Genomic DNA, 22,198 nt, shown 5'->3' on the forward strand with positions numbered 1-22,198 from the left:
AGCCCGAGGCACCCTGATCTATCTATCTATCTATCTATCTATCTATCTATCTATCTATCTATCTATCTATCTATCTATCTATCTATCTATCTATCTATCTATCTATCTATCTATCTATCTATCTATCTATCTATCTATCTATCTATCTATCTATCTATCTATCTATCTATCTATCGAGTTTGTTGCACCTGAAGTGGGCATCAAGGGTTGCAAGATTTCACTGTTCCGGAACATCATCCCTGTTAGGCAGAACGATCTTGCTCCTTATAACCATCCTTCGTTCATTCATTCGGATACTGTGTTGAAGAAAAGGCAGTTCTTGCACGTTTTCTGCATGCAACATAACTGCACTGTACTTAGAAAAAGGTTTCATGTCTTTGTCTAAATAGTCTTTGGCAACGTGTGCTTTGATTACAGAATTACGTGTACTGGTGATTCAGTTTTCTACAGGCTTAGCCAGGTTTCCCATGTACACGTCAACGAGTATCCACGTGTCAGATAAACTGTACGTTCCTTAAAATGTTGATTTATGCTGTCCTGTACCTTAAGTTTTATCGAGTCGCGCAGGAAAGCAGTACCAAATATGGGCTTTAAAAATAGCTGTTTATCAGTGCCTAACGAGGGGATTATTAAGTTCGAATTGGCCGAACTTAATTAACGAATGAAATTATAACGACAGACGCTATCGGAGCAAGACTATCGGTACTCCTGTGAAGTGAATCAAAGGTAACTAGTTGTTAAACTCCCGGACAAGATTGAAATTCTGTACAATTTTCTCGACCGCGCAAATGTACGAGCACGTGTCGCGCTTCCTTCTTTTACACGTGTCTTCGTGGGAGACGTATTATTTCTTCCACGCGACTTGCACAAACCGAATCGTATGAACTTTCGAATGTCTCCGTTTCGGAAACAACGAGGCATTCGCAAAAGCAAAGGTCAAGACCTTCTGAAACTATTTTAAAAAATGGAAAGAATTTATCGGAAGCACTGCTTTCTAAAGAGTGAAGCTGATTGAACTTAACTACGAGCGGGCGCTTCAAAAGAAGTCTATCATGATCCCGATAATAAGAATGGGAGCGGGATGACCGGAGATTTACAATAAAGAAATAGCACGCAAAGACTGCCACGGCACGGTTTTCGTAAAGAAAGTTAGAAATGCAGAACGAACCTTCAAGTCATTTGCAAGCGCTTTGTCTATCCTCATTTTGGTTAGAAGCATTCGACAAAAACTACTGTTAAGCGTTGCCCACGCGTATCGACAGCCGTCGTCCAGTTTTGTCTATGCAAGCAGAGGCCCTTAATTTAAGCACAATGCAGAGACATATCGTCTCTGCATCTTTGTGATAATAAACTCTATGTACTGAGTTGCGAATTATTCCAATTTCATTGTCTACCGTATCGTGTATTGCACCGTGATTTCGTGATACTGTACTGTATTCTACATTCGACGATGTAGTAGCTGCATTCTCGACGAAATCGCGACTTCGCAAGGACTCTGAGGCTCGCCGGAGATCACGCGGCTACCGGCTCTTTTTAATCTCGACAATGAGCACCGCCCCCTTAGCTAATTTTCTCTTTTGTCTCGGCGTCTATCTCGCAGAAAGCCAATTTCCCCAAGACGTCCTTTGTGTCGCGCCGTCCACTGCCGTCGGCTACTCTTTCTCGAAGAGGTGAGGACGCTAATCACAGTCCGCGCTCCTTTCGGGCGAAGCAACCCAATTTCTTTGTCTTCCAATGAGAACTGATCACGATGTGAGACTGTCTGTCCCACGTGCTGTACGTGTTGCTTCTCCTTTGCTCTTACTTGTTCTACGTTCTTTCTTTTCTTTATGTTCGAGTCAATCGTCGAACACCTATGCATGGACCGAGCAAGTCGACGAGACTAAGAAACTTTCTCGATTAGAATAAAATCCGGTTCGCCGCATAATTATTCAGAACTCATTCGCATTCTTGTATTTCTCCGGGGAGAATCGCCAAGCGCAGTTTCAGAAGTCCAGTAAAAGATCCGTATATACAGCACATTCATTACGCCGAGAGGTGCCGTTCGGTTAGATGCTATACAAGTCTTCGTTCGCGTAATTATATCAGCTTTGTTTATCTTTCGTTATAACCAAAGCAGCCTTCTTTGTTCGCTCGGTAGTTATGTGTCATGGAAAATGCGAGTGCGTTAACTTAATTCGCTTTCACCCACACTATCGCATTAACAAAGCAGAGCGCGAAGTGGTAGCATTACCGACTGTGTACGGCTCTCCCGATTCTTTTCCGCCACGTCATGCCTGGCGCTATTTCGTTTAGGACGCGCAACGCGATGTCTGATTCCGACGTTTGCGAATTAAATTGCGTGGTTGCGTATAGTATATCGCGGTATGCGTCGGAGATGGGCGTGACAGTTTGCTTTATGCGAGGGCGAGCGCAGTAAATCACTGCGGTTTGCCCGTCAAGAGCAAGCTCGCCTCGCACCCGCTGTCGTAAATCACGCCATTCCGTAGCGTTCCTGGAGTCCCCAAGGAGACAGCCGTGGGGACGGCCAAAACGATATGTAGCATATGCGAGAGCGCTGTCACGAACTGCAGCAACCCAGAAATTCGCTAACTGGCTTTGAGCGATACGAAGAACGGGCTGCGCCTCTTTCGTAAGCGCGATTATTGATGCGAAAGAGGAGGCACAACGCATTTCGAAGCACGCTAACAAGAAATAATGTCACGTAATAGTGACATTAATTTCGCGTTCTTCAAAAAAAAAAGAAACATGTGCACCGTTTCCAAGAATATTCTCTCTATTGATAACTGTAATACGTACTTGTCAACTGCGTGCAGGAGTACCAAACATACGCGATCACTCTACACACTCAGTAGCCGCAAATGTAGGCTATCCTGAGGTGGGCTGAGGTGGTGGAGGAGGCCTACCGCGAGTAGGATCCCTCGCCTTCATCTCGCAGCCCCTTTCCCTTAAGATGGGATAAATAAAGTTATTTCTCTCTCTCTCTCTCTCCCCGTCTGCGTGAACAGTTGGGGTATAATCGAACTCGCCGACTCACTCAGCAAATCACGATCGCATTGCAACCGCGAATTATCGCCCGTGTGTTGTATGACAGAACGGGACAATCCTTACTCCGATAAGGCCCTTCGTGCGAGTGTTTTATTCGCTTCGTTTAGCAGGAACTCCCCACTGGGAGCGTCTCTTGTAGTTACATCGTTTAATCAACATACGGCAACATTTGCCGACATTAACCATGATTTAGCCGTCAATAGCCGACATTAACTATTATTTAGCAACCATTATCCAACACTAGTGCTAACCACCGCTGATAGTATGCAAGTGGATGCGGTAGGCCAAAACGCACGGCACCGTTAGCGCTCTTTCGGAAACGAAGGAGGTGTACTGTCCAAAATGAAACCTTTCGTGAAATATCTGTTGCCTAAGGGTGTTGCCATTTCCTTGCCAATTCAATACTGCACTATCTCCAGAATCGGCTCCTTTGCTGTTGCGTTACGGACGGAGGTAGCACGAGCGGTTTCCCAAAGGACACTGTCCTGGAATGCTAACGCATTAAAATGCGTGCGAATTAGAAACAGCACTGAGTCTATATAGCCTTCCTTATAGTCGCATAGTTCGGGCGTGAAAACTATTTTCCATTAGGCCTCGGAAAGAGGCGCATTTATCAAGCTTCGGCTGGCATGAACTTCCGGTTTCGTGAAGAGGGAGTACGGGCTCAAGAGGCACCGCGCTCAAGTGGTGAGCGCATTAATCTAAAGTAAACGCATTTAACGCGAACAGCTTTATTCAGCCGAGAACACTCCAAGGAAAATACCAGACCATAAAGAAGAGAGCCGCCTCGAATAGCGCTCCTCCGGCAACTGGGGGCCCCGTGTACTGTCTCACTTGTTACGTGCAGCGTTATGGAAGCTGGCGCTGTCGCGCCAGCTAATAGGGAGCCGAATCTATTATGCAGTAGCTGGTAACTTAGATAAGGCAATCTAGACCTTCCGCTTTAGTGATATTGTGATAGGGCGCTGTATAGGGGCTAATGCCGTGTAGGATGTCCGGGCAATCACAGCCTGCGTACGAACAAATGTGGAAATTCGGGTCACGGTCATGGTCGTAGCTCGTGGAAACCCTTACGAAATGTATTTAGACAGCCTAGAAACAGCCTACATCCGTTTGCCTTTAATATTAGATGTGTGCACGGGCTCCGGGTAGCCCGAAAGCCCGAGCCCGACCCGGCCCGCGGGCCGGGCTCGGGCGGGCCGACGTATTTTCACCTCGGGCCCGGGCCGGGCTCGGGCTACTTGGAGTTTTATCGGGCCGGGCTCGGGCCCGGCGCAAAGCCCGACTCAAGCCCGAAATATAGAGAATGAGCGGCAATTGTTTTCCAGCACGCATACAGCGCCTTTTCCGCGACCGCCCTTTACCGCTTTTCCTTTCCATTCGCTACTTTAAACAAATGGGGAGCAGGTAAAGCACTGCCTCTGTTGCACTCCGACAAACAGAGAAGTAACACCACCTGAGCTAGTGACGGCACCACGCGACTGTTCGCGTTATATTTAAGGCCAAATCCTACATGAGTGAAAATGCACGCGACAGCGACGAGCGATCCGACGTAGATCGCCCTCGTGCAAGCTGACGCTTGCATGGGCATACCCCATACACGTGACGGCATTCGCGAGCGAACTCCAATGTTGCTGGCATAAGGCCGTCTACTTGTATAGCAAAAGTGCCGCGAACAGTCTCTATTAGAGACTGTTCGTCGTGTGTCGTTTGATCATATTTGATATGCTCAATAAAATGCCAAATTACCGGAAAACGATGTTTTGTTTTCGCCGCGAACCTTCAAAAAGCCGGGCCGGGCCGGGTCGGGCCCGGGATTGGATTTTCATACGTCGGGCCGGGCCGGGCCGGCTCGCAGCCTTTTGCCGTCGGGCTCAGGCGGGCCTTCGACAAAGTCAGCGGGCCCGGGCCGGGCTCGGGCTCGGAAATACGGCCCGTGCACAGCTCTATTTAAATCTCTAGAATTTCTTTGGAGACCCGCAAAACTCATAATAGTCTTAATATTTATCTGATAACGTTTCCGGTGCCCGTGTACACCAGTCACCTACTAAATAGTGTGTATATATGTTCAACCCCAGATGAATAAATCTCGGTGTTCTCGTCCCTTAAACCTATTCCTCATTTGTAGGGTATGTAATCGGACGTGCATCTTGATAACCTTAATGCATATCCTTCATCCTATCTATCTATCTATCTATCTATCTATCTATCTATCTATCTATCTATCTATCTATCTATCTATCTATCTATCTATCTATCTATCTATCTATCTATCTATCTATCTATCTATCTATCTATCTATCTATCTATCTATCTATCTATCTATCTATCTATCTATCTATCTATCTATCTATCTATCTATCTATCTATCTATCTATCTATCTATCTATCTATCTATCTATTGAGGGTGTCAGCGCTAAATAGGGGACACGTGACTGCCACTGGTTTGTCCCGTCTCTGGCGCTGTTCCTTTGGAGGATACTGGCTTACCTCCTCAGATTCAAACTTGAGTGCAGCTCACTTATCTCTCTTTGGCATGACGTCTGTGTAGAAAGTTTCTTTGTAAGAACACATAGAAGATTTTTGAAATCTCTGTACAAGGCTCAGACATGTCTAAATTTCATTTTTCGCAAGAGCTTCACGGTCACTGCGCGGCATTGCTGAAGGAAGAGCGGTGGCGACGGAGAGGGATGCGACTCCGGGGTGAGAGAAAAAAGGGGGGGGGGGCAAAACTGCGCTACGCTCTATATATATATATATATATATAAAGGGGAAGTGGCGGCTCAGACTTAACTGACTCCTTGATCCCTATGGAGTCGCGTAATTGATGGCTCCTTGGTAAAAGGCGAGGCGCCTAAGACATCGTAAAACCCGGGATCCATTTCTTTCCCGTCGGGTACAGTGATTAACTCTCGAGAGAGCCGCCGCCGCCGCCGCCGCCGCTCGTGTTGAATTTCGCGATAAATGAGAAGAGGCCCAGTTTTCTTCCGGAACGATGTCTCTGTGCACGCGCCGGCCGCGTGACGTCGTATGTGTACCGACGGGAGGCTGCTCGGCGTGAAGAACCTGTCGTTTGCAGAAAACTCGCGGGTTAAGTAAAACGTGAATATATCTGCTTCAATCGTGGTCTCTTTACTTGTGCCCATGTTTTCCTAAATGCTTGCTCAACGACTATATTCTTTGGGAGCATGCCCACCAAGCATGCACGTGCGCTAATGTGACGCTGACGTGCATTTCTGAGTTCGTTAGCTATACCAAAGAATTTACAACTGAAGTTGGGTTTTCGTGTGTGAAAGCAAGGTTGTTTATTAGTAGAGCGAATGAGAGGCGAGGTTTCTTTGAACGTGAGATGCAGAGAAAATTCGCAATTCCGTGTTGTTGTTGTTGTTGTTGTTGTTGTTGTTGTTGTTGTTGTTGTTGTTGTTGTTGTTGTTGTTGTTGTTGTTGTTGTTGCTGACTGCTATTCTCTTGCGCAAGTGGACCTATCTGGAGTTGAGATAAGGGTACCTAAAGCTGACTTTTCTGCGATTCTGAAGCTTTGTAGCCTGTAAAGTCACAGTCCATTGCACTTACCACACTTGATGTAACAAAAAAAAAGGAAGTGGGAACCTGGGAAGGAAAGTTATGCAGGTTTATATACTCAACAGGTGTCATAGCGCTAGCAGACACGGACGAGGAAGACTCAACAGGTCGAGCGCTATGTCTTCCTCGTCCGTGCCTGCTATCGCTATGGCACCTTTTGATGCATTTAACCAACTAGCGCAAAAAGCCATGCTCACAAACTTTGTGTACTTAGTTGCGCAAGAAAAGGCGCCGCAACGTTAGCAACGAAAGAAGTGGAGATTATAACTTGGCAGTTCAGCACGCCGTTATCGCAACCAATATAGAGCCAGCCACTCGAAAAGGCTTTGAGGCACGCCGACTAGTCTGCGAATACTTATGGCGACCGGAGCAAGGACAAAGATAGCGGACATTATCACGTAAAGATAGATACCAAGTGTCAGGCTCTTACATTGCTCGGTGGCTATTTCACGCCTCCATGGAGTGTTATTCGCAGGAGGTGCAATCGTTTTTGCTATGTTGAGAGGCTCGACAAGAGGTGTATCTTCCATAAATACGGCCGATGTTCGCGCGTTCCAAGAGGTGGTTTGCAATTGAAGCTTTGTGTGACAGGCAAGCACGAGCGACGAAGAAAATGGGGCGTATCTTTTCAACTTTTATTCATTCCATTTTTCTTTTTTCGACATGGCCTGCAGAAACCGTTTGAACTGCTTAATATCTAATGCTACGCTATTGCAAATGATAGCTAAAAAAATACGTTCAAAGATCATGCTTTCCTGACTTTCAGGAATGTGCAAAGCTCTTTTCAAGGGGCCCTGCAACACTTTTCCAAGTAACCATCGAATAGCTTCGTTAAAGGAGTTTATTGCCTCACGAATCGATCGGCGCAAATTTTTTTAGAATCGGTCGAGTACGAGCGGAGTTACAGAGACTTCTCGCACGCTGTAATTGCTTTCTCTCCTCTCTCATCCCGATGAGTGCGCTGGAAGCTAAGCAGGGAGAGATGGCATAGGGGAAAGAAGCTACGTCACGCGCGCGTCATGACCTTGAACACTTCCTTTTTTTTTCTTTGAACGCGCGGCTAACCTTCACCGAGATCGCGAGCGAGCGCATGGGCACGTGGCGGCCTCCCGCGGCGGGCCCAGTAACTATACAGCCCACGGGGCTCAAATCAGCCAATGGCCGTGAATTTGGCTATATGGTGGGGTCATCAGAGTATATGGCATCGTTTGTAGAGAGAAGAGGGAGCGATTTTTAGCTGAATTTGATAATTAAATGAAATTCCAGGCCGCGTGCTGCACTATAATGTTTGGCTCGCGTGTTCTCAGGAGCCTCAACTGCCGATCGGCAGCGTTTTCTGAACATGGTGAAAAAGCGTGTTGCAGGGCCCATTTAAAGTAAATCCTTGTCTACAAGAAGAGGCAATTGTCTGTCGTGCACTAAAGAAAAGCGTTGTTGTTCGGGTCGGCTTTCTACTTGCGGTGAAAGTGAAAGCACAGCGTACCACCCCGTAAACTGGCGAAAAAAGCATCGCCCTTGAGTCTAAGCAACACCGTGACACAATCCCTTAAGAAACTATGAAAAATCCTTGGAACTAGGAATGTCGCTGGAGTCAACGGTTCGACAAGCGGACTTGTGTGCTTCAAGGTGGCAAATGTTGCAGCCTTGAAGAAGTCAAGTTCGCTTGTCGAAACGTTTGTTCCAGCGACGCCCCATGTTCTAAGGATTTTTCATCGCTTCGAGATTCCACCTTACCCTTAATTTACACCTCAGGCGTTACTTGCAGCGTACCTTGTCCAGGGTGTCCTCAGCTGCCGCCAGCGCGCTGACGGTCTGCTTGCGGGCCTGCTGGCTCCAGGCTTGGTACGCGTTGGTCAGCGTCTCGCGCGGGTGGCTCACGGCGTGCACCGCGTGCGAGGCGAGGCTGACGCCGTAGTCGCGCGCGTCCACGTACTTCTTGAGGCCGAACGAGGCCGCGTCCTTGATGATGTCCTGCGGCGAGTTCTGCTTGACGGCCGGGTAGCTCTGCTCGATGCGGTCGAGACCCTTGCAGGCCAAGTTGTCCACATAGTTTATGGGGCGGGCGAACTTCTCCAGCAGGGGCAGAGAGTGGCCCACGGCGTACGCGGCCGACTTCTCGGCCGTGCTGAGCGTGTAACCCAGCAGACCGCTGCGGTCCTTGACGTGGTTGTAGGACTGCTTAGCAGTGTCCAGAGCGGTCGACACGGCCGGCAGGCTCGTCACGCGGCTCACGAAGTGGCTGCGGATCACCGGTTGGCTCGTTGTCTCAGGCATGGCTGCAGTCACGAGAGCTTGCGGTTAACATCATGGAGGAATGGTTAACATAAACTGCCTGGGCTTTTAGGCATTTGCAAAGATTTTTTATAGCACATAAAGACAGGTTGACCATGCCCAACGCTGCATAACATAACTGCGTGGCTTTTATGTGAGGTATAGGTTTGTTTTCGTTAACTTTCGTGTCGCTTGTAACATCTGGTGACACCGTGGTGAGTATATGAACGCCAGTAATATCCATACAAGTGTTTTAAGCTCCCGCAAACATTCTCCCGTGGCCTCGAGAACACCGTCTAACTATACTGTGCATGAGTCGCCTCCTTTTCTCTTACCACTTTGACTAGCATTAATTTTCGCTCCATTGAACTTGAAGCTTACATGACATGACCGAAGATTAATGCTAGCCAAAGTGGAACGTAAGACAAAACGAGGCAGCCCATGCACAACGTTACTAGACTAGGTCTAGTAACGTTGTCTACCTGTAGTCTAGTCTAGTAACCCAGTCTAGTAACGTTGGGTCAGGTGACATACCGGGGGCCACAGTGAAACCTTTAGGTGAGCTTAACGATCTTGTACAGACTGGCGTTCGTGTACTCAAGGTACATGCAGAAGTCGCCAGCGACTTCATGGTACTCAACAATAACAAGCCCACCTGACATAAAATCCACATAACGTGACTGTTATGTGAGGGCCACATGACAATGCTATTCAGCGTTAGGCATCGTCAACCTGCCTTCGGTAAGGTGGATTTGGTCCCTCTTTTGTAGAACATGTGCGCTGTGAAAGATTTTGCCCAAAATGAGTTTTTCTGAAGAACATTATGCGTGGGCGCATTGCTAGGGCTCGATCAGTTTGAGAAACTGCACGTCTTACGTCTTCAAATAAAACTGAATTGAATTGCTTCTATGTGTATCGTATGTTCACTGCCAATACCACGCATTGGACAACGCGCATACACAAAGGTCAATTTGTATTACTGCGTCGCTACCTGCCATCTGCATCTTGTTTTTGCCATCCCTCGCCCTTCCCTTTACTCCCCTGAGGATTATTTGGCTGGAAGCAGGGTGATACTCTTCAGCGGAAGCTATTCTGGGCAACCTGTTTTTCTTTCTCTCAATTATAAACCTTGTTGCTATGTGCTCAATATACGGGACAATATCAGGGCTAGAGCTCCGACTCCAACCAGAATATCTTGAGAAGTACAATCGTTTGTGTGGAGAGGCTGGTTGATGCCTAGGTGCAAGTGTAAGTGATGTGGACGCTCACGGACAAGCGTACGTGCATAAAGTCTAGGGACATTTCCAGCTGAAAATGGCTGAATTCAGTCTTCTTTTTTTTATTCTAACAGCTGTCTTCCATTGGCCGGTTGCCTTCGCGAACAATGTGCCCGACATCCCTGTCGGCCAGCAGCTGCTCTTTGCGAATGAGCCCTCCGTAAGAGCATCTTTTGCAAATGCGAACCACGTCTCGCAAATATTAAAGAGGTCTTGAACGCAGAATACGTTTCCTCCTTAAGGTCTGTACATAAATTTGACGTATTCACTAACAGTATGCCTGCTAGAGTGATTTGGAGGCGACAGTTTTTAGGAACCACAGCCCGTTTTCAGAAAGTAGCTCGATATGTTCCATCACTTCACTGATGGTACGTTATGGAGAAGGCAGTCAATAAAGACTAGTTACGTAGATGTAGATCCTAAAATTTTGACTCAGACCTACTCTAGGGGATTCGCCGAGAATCGGGTCACTTAGACAAAATATTTAGAAAAAATAAGTTCTCATTTTGTTTAATAAGAAAATTTTTATCATAATTATTTTTTAATAAAAGAGGGGGGTCGTATCGATTCTTAGCGAATAAGAATTAATTTAATAATACAAAAGAAAATATGATAGAGCCTACTTTGGTTGACTATGAAGTTTTGGATACGTGGTTACTGTGCAAATCTAATTGACTGTGCTGTGAAACCTTGAACAACCCTCGCATACTTTCCCGTCGCTGTGTCCAAGGGCCAGTGCTGCTATAGATAGTAACTCGGTTCCATTGGTGTCTACACCGCTTGAAGGCCTTATCCTGCTTTCAGCTCTCCTCTTTGGCGTGTGGCAGCTTCGTGCAATCGTTCGCACGGCTCATCTGAACATGTGTACAAGACAGAACGCGGTGTCCTTGCATGCGTGAACACGTGAGCGCGTGTGGCTTGAAATCAGTGTGGGCGAAGTCGCGCTAACTCTGCTGACTCAACGAAGCTGTGTACGGTGAGGACAGCTCGCTCAGTGATAAAGGCCAGCGCGGCGTTACGTGGAGGCGTAGCTATACAGAAGCGCTACTTTTTCCATGCTTTTACCGATAGCGCGTATCGCCACCGTTGGTCGCTGCAATATTTCCCGAAAAGCTGAGGAATCGGATTTCAAGAGGCACCTCCTCGGTAAGGTCCACTTGACGCCACCGGCACACTGTGAAAGGGTTTGTCTTTTACTGCTGTTTTTTTTCCCTCGCTCTCTCTCTCTCTCTCTCTCTCCACAGTCATGGGTCCCGCAAGTGTCCGCCGTTTCGAACAATGTCCCCGCTCTACTTATCTGAGCGATGGAAATTTCCTTTGTGATTTTTCACTGCGCTAACCTGCAGATGAAAATCCCTTAATGCACAAAGCAAAAAAAAAGGGCGGTTTAAATACTGCGTGCAATAATAAAGGGACAGAAAATTTAGTACATTCTGCATAAGCCTGAAAGAACCATTAAGAAGAAAAAGTTCACTTCCACTCTTAAGTTTCTCATCGCTGCAGTGTCGCTTGTTTACTATCGAAAAGTGAAATCTTGAGCGTCCTGAGCGACAATGACACCTCCGCCTCATGGGGTTTTCACCAACCAGCTCGTACGAACTTTCTTCTTTATTTTGATTTCCTTACAGTGGACTTTTTCACCTGTTCAGTACATCCTTCACATCCTTCTTCTCGAGTTTATGAAGTTAGTGATCTAATATCCAATAGCACGAAAGCGACTCACTAATCTTCGCTACGGTGCATTAAAGAATAAAGCTGAAAAACCCCCGATAACATAACGCCGCTCGTCGATGGCCGATTTCTTTCGAACAAAAGCGAAAAAGGATGACGGGATTGACAGGTTGAAAGTTTGGCATCTCCGATGCGCGAAAAAAACGAACAGCGAAACTTCACTTTTGCTATGAAACTATTGGCAAAGTTGGTTACCATACTTTATCTCTTTAATCCCTGTAGGCGCGGTGGTCGCTTGAAGCTGCAGATTTCGGTATCCTGCGTAGCAGCGGAGTCTCTTTTTTAAGGCGCCTCCAGGCGAGTTCGTAAAAGTGCTGTCGTGTTTGGTTAACGTACACCAAGCCTTATCCTTTACAGGGGAAGGTATAAATTTCGCAAAATCTAAGCGGCGCACTGCAGGTTGGTAAACAAGCGGAAGACGAGGGAGATTTCTCGAAGCTCAAAGCGTAATCTCGTTCGCACGGCTTCGAAGGGACTACAAATGAAGTTAAGAGAACTTCATCCCCCACACCCCCACTCCTCCCTTTCCCGTGAGCGCTCTTCGACAGAGTAATAGCAGAGTCCTTTGAAGGACTCTGGTAGTAGTTTTATCACTTTTCAGCAGCAGTAGTCGCGTAGAGGTTAAGGTGTCCGAAGAAGTGCTTGCGAAACGTTGAAATGCGTTTATTTTGCTTTGTTTCTTGATTTAGGATGTCTAAATGGCATTTTCCCTTCTATCAGTGTTCGGTCCTTCAGTGATACACATAAACACGCAGTAAGTCGGCCCTTGCGGGCTGAAATCCTGCAGGCTTTCACCAAGTGTTGTATGTTATAATTTCTTTTCTTTAGATTTGAAAACGTGGAAAGGTATTCGCCGCGAGATCGGGCTACAGGTGGCAGCACCGTCGCCGCGCTAGTGTGGATAGGCGGTTGTCGGCGCGTATACAAACGCACACAACAGCGCTTCGTTGTGAGCGATTTGACCCGATTTCCGGCAAACAAAATGCGTTGACTGCAGCTTTCTGGTAATGTGCGCGCTCTTCATTCCCTAATTAATGCACGAAGCGCGCCGAACGTCACTATTACTTGTGAGAGAAGCGCATTCTGCCAACAAACGGGTTGCTCGCCTTCGGCGACAGTCGGCGTTTTCGCAATGGATGACGTTTTCTTGTTGTTTTATTTGTACATGTTTAGCTTGTGTTCCACCTACTACGCACTGCTGTAGTGCGACTGAATTAAGTATTTACTTCTTGTTCATCTGGATACCCCAACAAAAAGAAAGCCCGTATTCCTGCACGATGAGTTCAAATAGCACTATGTGCACTGCGTGCTCAAATATCCATCCGCATTTCTTATTCAGTTCTCCATGAAATGCAGGACAGTTGATAGGTTTACTGAGGAAATGTACGTGGCTGGCAGCGCTTTAGCGCTACGGAGACGTTTAACACGCACACGCTTGTTTTTATTCCAGTAACAGTACACAAAGGTAACTGTACAGCACGGAACTTTCTTCGATTGATTACTTGCACGACAGTAATGGAACAAAGACCCGGTTATTTCACAGAACCAAAATACATTTTTTCATACGAATAATGTCCGCTGCCTTCCATCAATCTACTAGCTATAACAACGCAACACAAACGCTCAAGGTAATGTAAAGACAAAAAAGATGTGGCTTCGCGTGAAATTACTACGACATAAATGTAAAGTACGCCGTTTGGATTAATTCTGACCATCAGGGCTCTTTAACGCTTACCTTAATCAAAGTAAATGGGTGTCTTTGTATTCATTTCGCCACAAGTTATAATTGCGCAAGGCAACTCAGTTTTGCGATTTCCGTGTCATTCCTTTTTCTGTTCTTTTTAGAGGACAATTTAAGTACCGAAATGTCACACGTGACTTGACAGAAATATTTCTCTGTAGTGGGACCAGGACCGTACACAACTAAAGCTCGTCGCGTAACCTATGAACGACAGTTCCGAAGTTATACACCTAGCCACAACGCGCAAGTGCATGAGAGCCTTTTTTTTTACCACCGAGCCGCTAAAAGGCTATGTTCACATGAGATTTAATACTTCTCATCTTTAGGACAACACCAAGTGCACTTTGCAATGCGCTTGGGCCACAGAGCGGCTCCTACACTGATATCACTCTCGTGAACGGAGGGTACGATGACCACACACAGCACTCTCAACAAGTGCACTCATTGATCTTATTACAGTACATATACAGCCGATCAAGACCAAATGCTTCTTTACATCGTGTTAGGCATACGTACGAGTGGTTAAAGTTGCACTAATGCAACGGAACAAACCGCCTTTTGAGGACCTGCATGACGTACGCGCACATGCAAACACAACGTGGCTAGCAGACGACGCATGGAGCAATCCACACTAGGCGCGGTTCAGCCGGAAGCCGCCAGGTGGCGACTCCACTCGATCTCGCGGCCAATAGGTTGCGTTAGAGCCGGCTATCTCACAATGGAAAGCTGAACACACCCGCGATTGAAATAAGTAAGAGACGGTTAGAGTATTGGTGGCAGAAAACGAGAGAGAAAGGACAAAAATAAATATTGGGAAAAAAAATAAGGACATTCTGCCGTAAAGGGCACAGAACGGAGCTGAAAACTTAAAGGGACTGTCTACCGTCCTTCATCGCTTTTCTGTTTTGTACCGCGATAGAAAGCGTACCGTCTGAAGTGTTCAACCTTGCAGCGGTTTCTCTGGAAAGTGAGTAGAAAATTTTAAAACAGAATTTTTCGATCTGCGTTCGGTATTCTTCCATTGGTGTGAATACGCCCCACAACACTGGTTCGTGGACGCGATGACGATTGTAGTGCCGGTAAAACTTAAAACCGAAAGCAGACTATTCAACGCGGAAATTTGGGCTATAGTTGGTGGGTGTTGAACTTGTGCTGTCTACGTGCTGGCTACGTGCTGGCTACGAACTTGTGCTATCCTGTCTACGTGTGCCTTTCTATTGTGTTCGTTCCACTGCGCTGCTAAGATGCACAAGTTAAAACCGAAAGCACATGTCATTTCTGTAGGATTTCTTTATTTTCGCTGAACACTAATGAAATGAATGTAACAGTCGTTTTAAGCGCGCCATCGGTTAAATGAAGCCTTATTATACGATTACAGAACACTCGTTTTGCTATGATTGCAGTCTGTGCGTTTATTTTAGCACTACTGCCTGCAATCCAAGCCAAGTCGACCCGGAAAAAACAAAACAGCATTTTTGGCGCTGTAGCAGACCGTATCAAGAGACGAGACATGCCGTTGGGAAACCTAAGCGAATTAGAAAAGAGAATTTTAGAACGCATGAGGGAACAAAACTTAGACCCCTACGTCGACGCACCGGACCGCGATGATTCTTCGAGTAGCGCCAGCACACTTAAGCGATGACCAAGACTTTGACAGGCCTCCGTCACCGCAAGCTGGGCGCCTTGGAAATGTCGACTGGTAAGTAGGCACTGAACGACTGGGTTCTAATTCATGCAAACCTGTCACGCAGGTGTCGTTGCAAACGCTGCACTGCAATGCCCACAGAAATAGAGTGCGTATGCTGTTGCAGGCAAACGATGTAACGAAACTCCTGCACTGATGTAGCGATGATAAATGCATGTCTTCACAACGCAGCACGCGCGAGACATCCTAACGACAGTGCAGCGTAACGGTACAACCAGCACGGGGTGTTGAAGCAGACGAACTCGAAAGCGGCGGCGTCGGCAGCGCCGCCAAGCGTCTTTTTGCACGCGTGAGATAAAAAAAAACAGCAAAAATTATTTTTTGACGCAATCGAAAGCAGTTTCAAGAGCGTAAAATACACTCTCAAGTTCTACGTTTGTTTTTAAGCAAAATAAGTCCACCTGCGTGGATAGTCTGTCACACCTATAGATTGCGGGAATTGCGACCACTTTGCTGTTGGGTGACGCTAGCGGTCATTCTTTCACGGTTTTCAACATCAGATTAAAATTATAATTCTTTTTTTATGGGACGAGAGCGCGCTCGTTGCCGCCGATGTGACGAACGATCTTCTCATTTTCACCACAATCAAAACAAATTTTCCGAGCGGTAGACAGTCCCTTTAAGGTTTTTTTTTTTTATTCTGGAGTAAAATAGTTTTAATTGAAGTAAAGACACTAGGCCAACGCTAAAAAAAAAGAGTAAAGGTTTTTTTTTTTTTTCGAGCATGGTGGCCCACTTGTCACCGCCCCGTTATAAAGGGGACGCTCATAGCATCCATCCATCCATCCATCCATCAACATCATGAAATCGATGTTGTCCGCCGCGGTGGTGTAGCGGTTACGGTGCTCGGCTGCTGACCCGAAGGTCGCGGGCTCGATTCTGGCCACGGCGGTCGCATTTCGATGGAGGCCAAATCCTAGAGGTCCGTGTACTGTGCGATGTCAGTGCACGTTAAAGAACACCGGATGGTCAAAATTTCCGAAACCCTTCGCTACGGCGTCCCTAATAATCATATCGGGACGTAAAACTCGAAATATTATTATTATATGAAGTCGATGTTGAATTCACAAACAAACAATGAAAGGAAGAAAGTCGTCAAAAGCACTATGCACAAGTATGATCGCCAGCGTACAAACAATGTCTCCCTTGATAGAGTCCAAAACATAAAGCGATCACCAAGATTACCGCGAATATAGAGTCTATACAAATATTTCCATGCACTTAGGCTAGAGACAAATAGGCAGCTCATTAGGTTTGTGCCCACTAAGAATGGCGAAGAGCACTTCTCTGGTTGTCAGGGCGTTGTCATGGCCCCAGCACATTGAGAGGTCGTTTATCGAAAATGTTCGACCCGTCACGTAGTTCAGTCTCGGGTGTGTATACGTCGCAACGACATTCGCGCGCCCCCATTCGTCAGCTCTCACGAAACTTATAGTCGGTGCCATATAGCAACCTCCACGCGATTCTCTAGTGGTGCAATTCGTATTTGCTGCATCTTTTCAGCTACGTTGAGTAGCGCTTTCTTTATGACGCAATCAAAACTTGTGCACGGTAAGAGGTAACGTGGTCAAAAATGAGCATATAGGTCAGTCGATAATTCAAATCGCAACGTTTTCTGTCATGGCGTGTCGATGAACGGCGAACTTAATGTCCCGGTACATTGCCCTTTAAACAAAAGCTGAATCGCAGGTTGAGTCACGCTAATGTGATGGACAGGCGGTTGCGTCTGCGCATCAACATGCGCACATTCACTCGATAAGCGATCGACGGTTTCAACGCAACCGCAGGCAGACAGCCCATGCAGTATACTTTCAGACATGCAAATGAGGGTGGAGTCGACATTCGTGAGTGCAACTCAGTGTCAAAGCCAATACAGAATATTTCCTTCGCTTCGTTGGAGTCCGGCTGGAGGTCGGATCTGATGGCGCGAGATTCAAAGTTTGCGATCTGGCTCGTGCTGTATTTGTACGATTACGTTCCTCTAATACGAAACAATCAGCAAGCATTCGATGGTCCGCAGTAGCGTCCATTATTAAAAATTAAATAAGAGTACAGTGACTCTTCATGCCATGTTCCGGCGGTTCGATCTGCTCGATCGCTGCCGCAGAGCGCAGAAAACCACCTAAATATAAATTCGTGGCTTATTTGTGGCGCTGTGTAAAAAAAAATCTGCACTGGGTCTACTATAACAATACACTTATTGCTGGAACTACGGTAATAATAATATCTGGGGTTTAACGTCCCAAAACCACCATATGATTATGAGAGACGCCGTAGTGGAGGGCTCCGGGAATTTCGACCACCTGGGGTTCTTTAACGTGCACCTAAATCTAAGTACACGGGCCTCAAACATTTTCGCCTCCATCGAAAATGCAGCCGCCGCGGCCGGGATTTGATCCCGCGACCTTCGGGTCAGCAGTCGAGCGCCATAACCACTAGACCACCGTGGCGGGGCGCTGGAACTACGGTAAGCGAAACAATGCTATGAAGCCGCCGCGGTGGCGCAGTGGTTAAGGTGCTCGGCTGCTGACCCGAAAGACGCGGTTTCGATCCCAGCCACGGCGGTAGCACTTCAATGGGGTCAGAATGCTAGAAGACCGCGTGCTGTGCGATGTCAGTGCACGTTAAAGAACCCCAGCTTGTCGAAATCATCCGGAGCGCTCCACTGGGGCGTCTCTGAGTCGCTCCACTGAGTCGCTTTGAGACGTTAAACCCCACAAACCAACCAACCAACCAACCGAAACAATACCATGAAACCATTACAGGGGTATCCTGCACAACCACTATATACTTGGCTGTGTCAGAAAGCTGCGTTTGAGCAGCATAATTCAGAATGGCAGGCAAATACATATCCTGGCGCGTGCGGATTACGCAATTTTTACTGCGGCCTTTCGTGTCTTCACTCCTAACGGCTCGGCGCGCAAATGTGACGTTCCTCCCATATGCAAACGTCAAAAAGCCATGCACTTACTGCGGCAATCGTCTCGCGATCCGACAAACAGAAGCAGCACCCAGGCACGGGGAACAACTTGTGCGCCTTTATCAGAGCGGCGTGACACTTTTATAAATCCGACCTCTAAGCTCCGCCCACGCTAAGCGACACGAGGAGAGTTGCCCTCTCTGCGAGGAGCGTGTCGAGAAAATGACAACAGCGGAAGGGGGAGGCCGCACCGGGCTTGCACTGGGTCCGCTATCGGATAACTCCGGCGTCGCGTCTACACCACCGAGACCGGCCCTAGCGGCGGCTCTAAGCAGCACGAATCTGTCCTCGGCTCGCTGTTTCTCGTTAAAGGAGGTTAAGACCTCTTAGGCTTTTTTATGACTTACTAATTAGATGCAGCATAGTCGAAACAGCATTTGTAGTTCATTGCACAAATGCCTGCATATGCGGGCGCGGAGTTCCCCATTAGGGAGCCAAAGCCCCATCGCAGCGCCCCCCCCCCCCCTCACCCCACTAGCCGGGGGGGAAGAGAGGGGGGAGTTCAAACGCCCAAAATTTATCAGTTTTAGATGTGTATATATACAAGCACACACAAACGCGCGCACGAACATACATAATGCATGGTTCAACCACCCCCCCCCTCCCCCACCACCAAAAAGTTTTCTGGCTACGTCCCTGCCCCCCACCCCCACACCGCCCCCGTTTTTGGCCGCGTCCAAAAGACAACATGCTCCAGATGGGAAGAGTTCTTGGAAGGCGATATCAGGGGTCTTTGGTTGCCATATCGGCAAAAACTTGCACGGCCATAACCCGGCTTATTAAACATTGAAGAGACGGGTCCGACTTAGTAACAGTAGGGGGCAAGCTTCGCGCCCCCCTTAGATTATTAGAGGGGGGCGGCCACCCTCCCCCTGCTACCCCCACCCCCTCCCGTGCGCAGTTTCGACGGGCGGTATTACGCATTCGGGTCTGCATCGTTTGCTGACAAACAGAAGACAGCGAAAGTACTATGACTACTCAGCCAGAGAAACTACTTTAGAAAGAAGCGTCAGAAATTGTCAGAAAGCGTTAGCTGGTGCGACTGCTCTGGCGCGCGCAGAACAGCATGCAGGACAGCATGCAGCACCGAAATGCTATCTAAATAGGACACTCATTTCTGCTTCACCCAACCATAGGCTTCTCTGCAGGACGTGTTATTTCAATGGCGCTGCACCGTATTGAAGAGACAGTCGACATCCCTCTCTGCGTTTATTTTTTTTCCCTCTTCGGTTTGTCGTCTGGCAGGGAGTAAGACCGGGATAGATAACGATAAGCTCTCGCGGGCACAAATGAGACGATAAAGCCGCCCCGGCTACCGCTTTTATCTCGGTCTAGGAATAACTGTTGAAATGTTTTTAGGATCGGATGGCCGTCCCTGCATACAGTCGCTGTGTTGTCCTTGGCTCAGCGCTAAAAAAAGGACGGCAAACGTGCGCAACGATATCGCGTGTTCAATGATTGACGTGCCGTATACTGATGTCGTACTGCGTGATTAACAATACAGCTGACGTGGTCTCTGCACTCGGTATCTCGGACCGCGGTTCAAGTGTCCGAACGAGTGAAGTGCGCAGTGTGATGCATATTGTCACTCATCCTCACTACGCCCTTCGGAGGCTGTTTTCAAGCTGTAAATCTGGAGACGCTGCTGCGGACATCTCTTTGGCGTCGGTTTTCCCCCACGTTGAAAGCACCGTACCAGCTTCTTTGGGTCATTAATGCGTGAAAGCTATCCGATATCCCAATAGCTCGAGTTGCAGATGTTGATCGTTGATCACGACAGAGAGCTAATGGGGGCTAAACGAGCAACGTTCCATATGTGTCGTAAAATATCTGTACTTGTTCAATACATTCGGCTTTTGAATACCTCGAGCTTAAATATCTCAAGGCCTAAGTACCCCAACTCAAACAGGTGACAACACCACGGCGTTTTTTGTAGGCTTAGGGGCGTTGAAATGGGTCGACATCGGATCTAGAATCACTTGCCGTCTGTTCTATATTGATACATTTTCTTATTTATTTTCCGTTTATGTTCTTAACGTATATTGATTATCTGACCGGTGGACCGGTCAATGCTCCCATTACACAGCTGATGGATCCCACGGGCCTCCATATCTGGCGGATTCTTACTGAGCTCTTTGTGCAGAAAGGGCAAAGGTTTTTAGGGAATGCGTAACCATCCGTCGATTAAGAAACAGCGTGAAAAGTGCACTATTTGCGACATCGCAAGCACGAATAGGAGCATGCGCATCTATGTATATATGTATGTATGTATGTATGTATGTATGTATGTATGTATGTATGTATGTATGTATGCATGTATGTATGTATGTATGTATGTATGTATGTATGTATGTATGTATGTATGTATGTATGTATGTATGTATGTATGTATGTATGTATGAATGTCGAGAGAGAGGGGGGGGGGACAGAGGATTGTCGAATATAAACGAAACTATACTCCCATTGTTGAGTGAATGAGGAGGCGATGGTGCACCTGATACAGAAACGCAGCTGACGCAATTAACACTCAGTAAAGACGTTTCAAAAGTAGCCGTCGACCGAAATACCAAAAAAAACCTGTTCTGTGAAGTTCCGATTTTTAAAAAGTTGGCCGCGTATCTGCGTAATTCGCTGCAAATGTCGTCTAAAGACGATAGAAGAGGCGCTGCGTGAGATATGGACGCCATCTGGAAATACGTCGGGAAACATCAGTGCTGTGTTGTGGGATGGTAGTCCCGGCGCAGCAGCAGGCGAAGACCGGCGGTGACGAACACGACCGGCGAGGACGCCAGCCAGCCCGAACACGCGGTTTGGCGCGAAGCGCTGAAGCATAAGAAACGTCCGCACTCAACGAGTACTCTCCACACACTCTTTTATTTACACGTCGCCTGGGTGAAATGAATGCCAGAGCGGCGCCCCATGGCATTCATACAGTGCAATACAGAACCGAAACCGACACACAGCAATGAGCTCGTGCAGAGGGTACGTAGGAAGTCAAGTTTAACGCGCAGTCGCATTTTCAGCGCAGCTTAAGAAACTAGGTTCTTTAGAATTACGTATGTATGCATTTTCTATTAAAGGAACACACCACCTAATACTTGCCTAGTGATGTTGCGCCTCAGATATGCGTAATGTTTGCTTATTGATCAACAATGTACACAAGTATGAACCTAGTCAGCCGTTCAAAATGGCTGGCCCTTGGGCCAACTTTGGCCGGGTGGCTGAATCGAGGGACGTGCCGACAAACAGAAAGACAGAAAGACAGACCAAAATTTCTCCGTTTAAGTATCCCAAGAAAGACTGTCGTCTTCAATAAAATGTGTGGCCTTTTCGAGCGCGTGTTCACCGACCAGAATCTGCAATTGGGAAGAGCACGTCTTTTTTTTTTTTTTTCGATTGTCACGCGTCCATCGCTTGATGAACGCTGGTGTCCGGCCGTAGTTCTGTATGCACGTATGCCCTTTCCGACGTAGATGTAGCGAGTGAATAGGCAAGGAGATAACGGACGATAAAACACTTTTAGGCAATTCCTGAAAGGAACTCCACAAAGCCCTCGATGTTCTGTTTTTTGCTGATAATTGAGCTCACTGCTACACGTTTTATCCTTATCTCCCAGTTCGACTGCACTCAGCAGGATGTGTCAAGCACGTAGCTAACATGTCGCGAGATATGGCATAACCCCTTATGGACACCGTGCACACACTGTCCGGCTTTTCTACAGGCCTTTGGATGATATAGTTCTTAACTATTCGCATCCATGTGGTCTACAGAGACTCAACATCAAGAGTGCTGCTTCTTGGACGAGTTGGTGATTCATATTGTCACGGGAGTGGGAATACCCGCAATAAAGAAAGAATGAATGA

General features: G+C 47.3%; 2 protein-coding genes across 3 annotated transcripts in view; one reads left to right on the forward strand and one right to left on the reverse strand.

Annotated features, from left to right (window-relative positions):
* Positions 1-18,488, reverse strand: part of LOC119387333 (perilipin-5) — a 30,842-nt gene extending 12,354 nt beyond the window's left edge. The window contains exons 1-2 of the mRNA XM_037654689.2: positions 18,327-18,488; positions 8,401-8,906 (exon numbers count right to left, since the gene is read on the reverse strand). Coding sequence (XP_037510617.1) covers positions 8,401-8,904 — 504 coding nt within the window. The 5' untranslated portion in view covers positions 8,905-8,906; positions 18,327-18,488. The remainder of the gene's footprint in view (positions 1-8,400; positions 8,907-18,326) is intronic.
* Positions 1-22,198, forward strand: part of LOC119387336 (ceramide transfer protein) — a 608,660-nt gene that overhangs the window by 327,904 nt on the left and 258,558 nt on the right. The window lies entirely within an intron of this gene.

The sequence above is a fragment of the Rhipicephalus sanguineus genome, chromosome 3 (assembly GCF_013339695.2).
Source record: "Rhipicephalus sanguineus isolate Rsan-2018 chromosome 3, BIME_Rsan_1.4, whole genome shotgun sequence".
Classification (NCBI taxonomy): domain Eukaryota; kingdom Metazoa; phylum Arthropoda; class Arachnida; order Ixodida; family Ixodidae; genus Rhipicephalus; species Rhipicephalus sanguineus.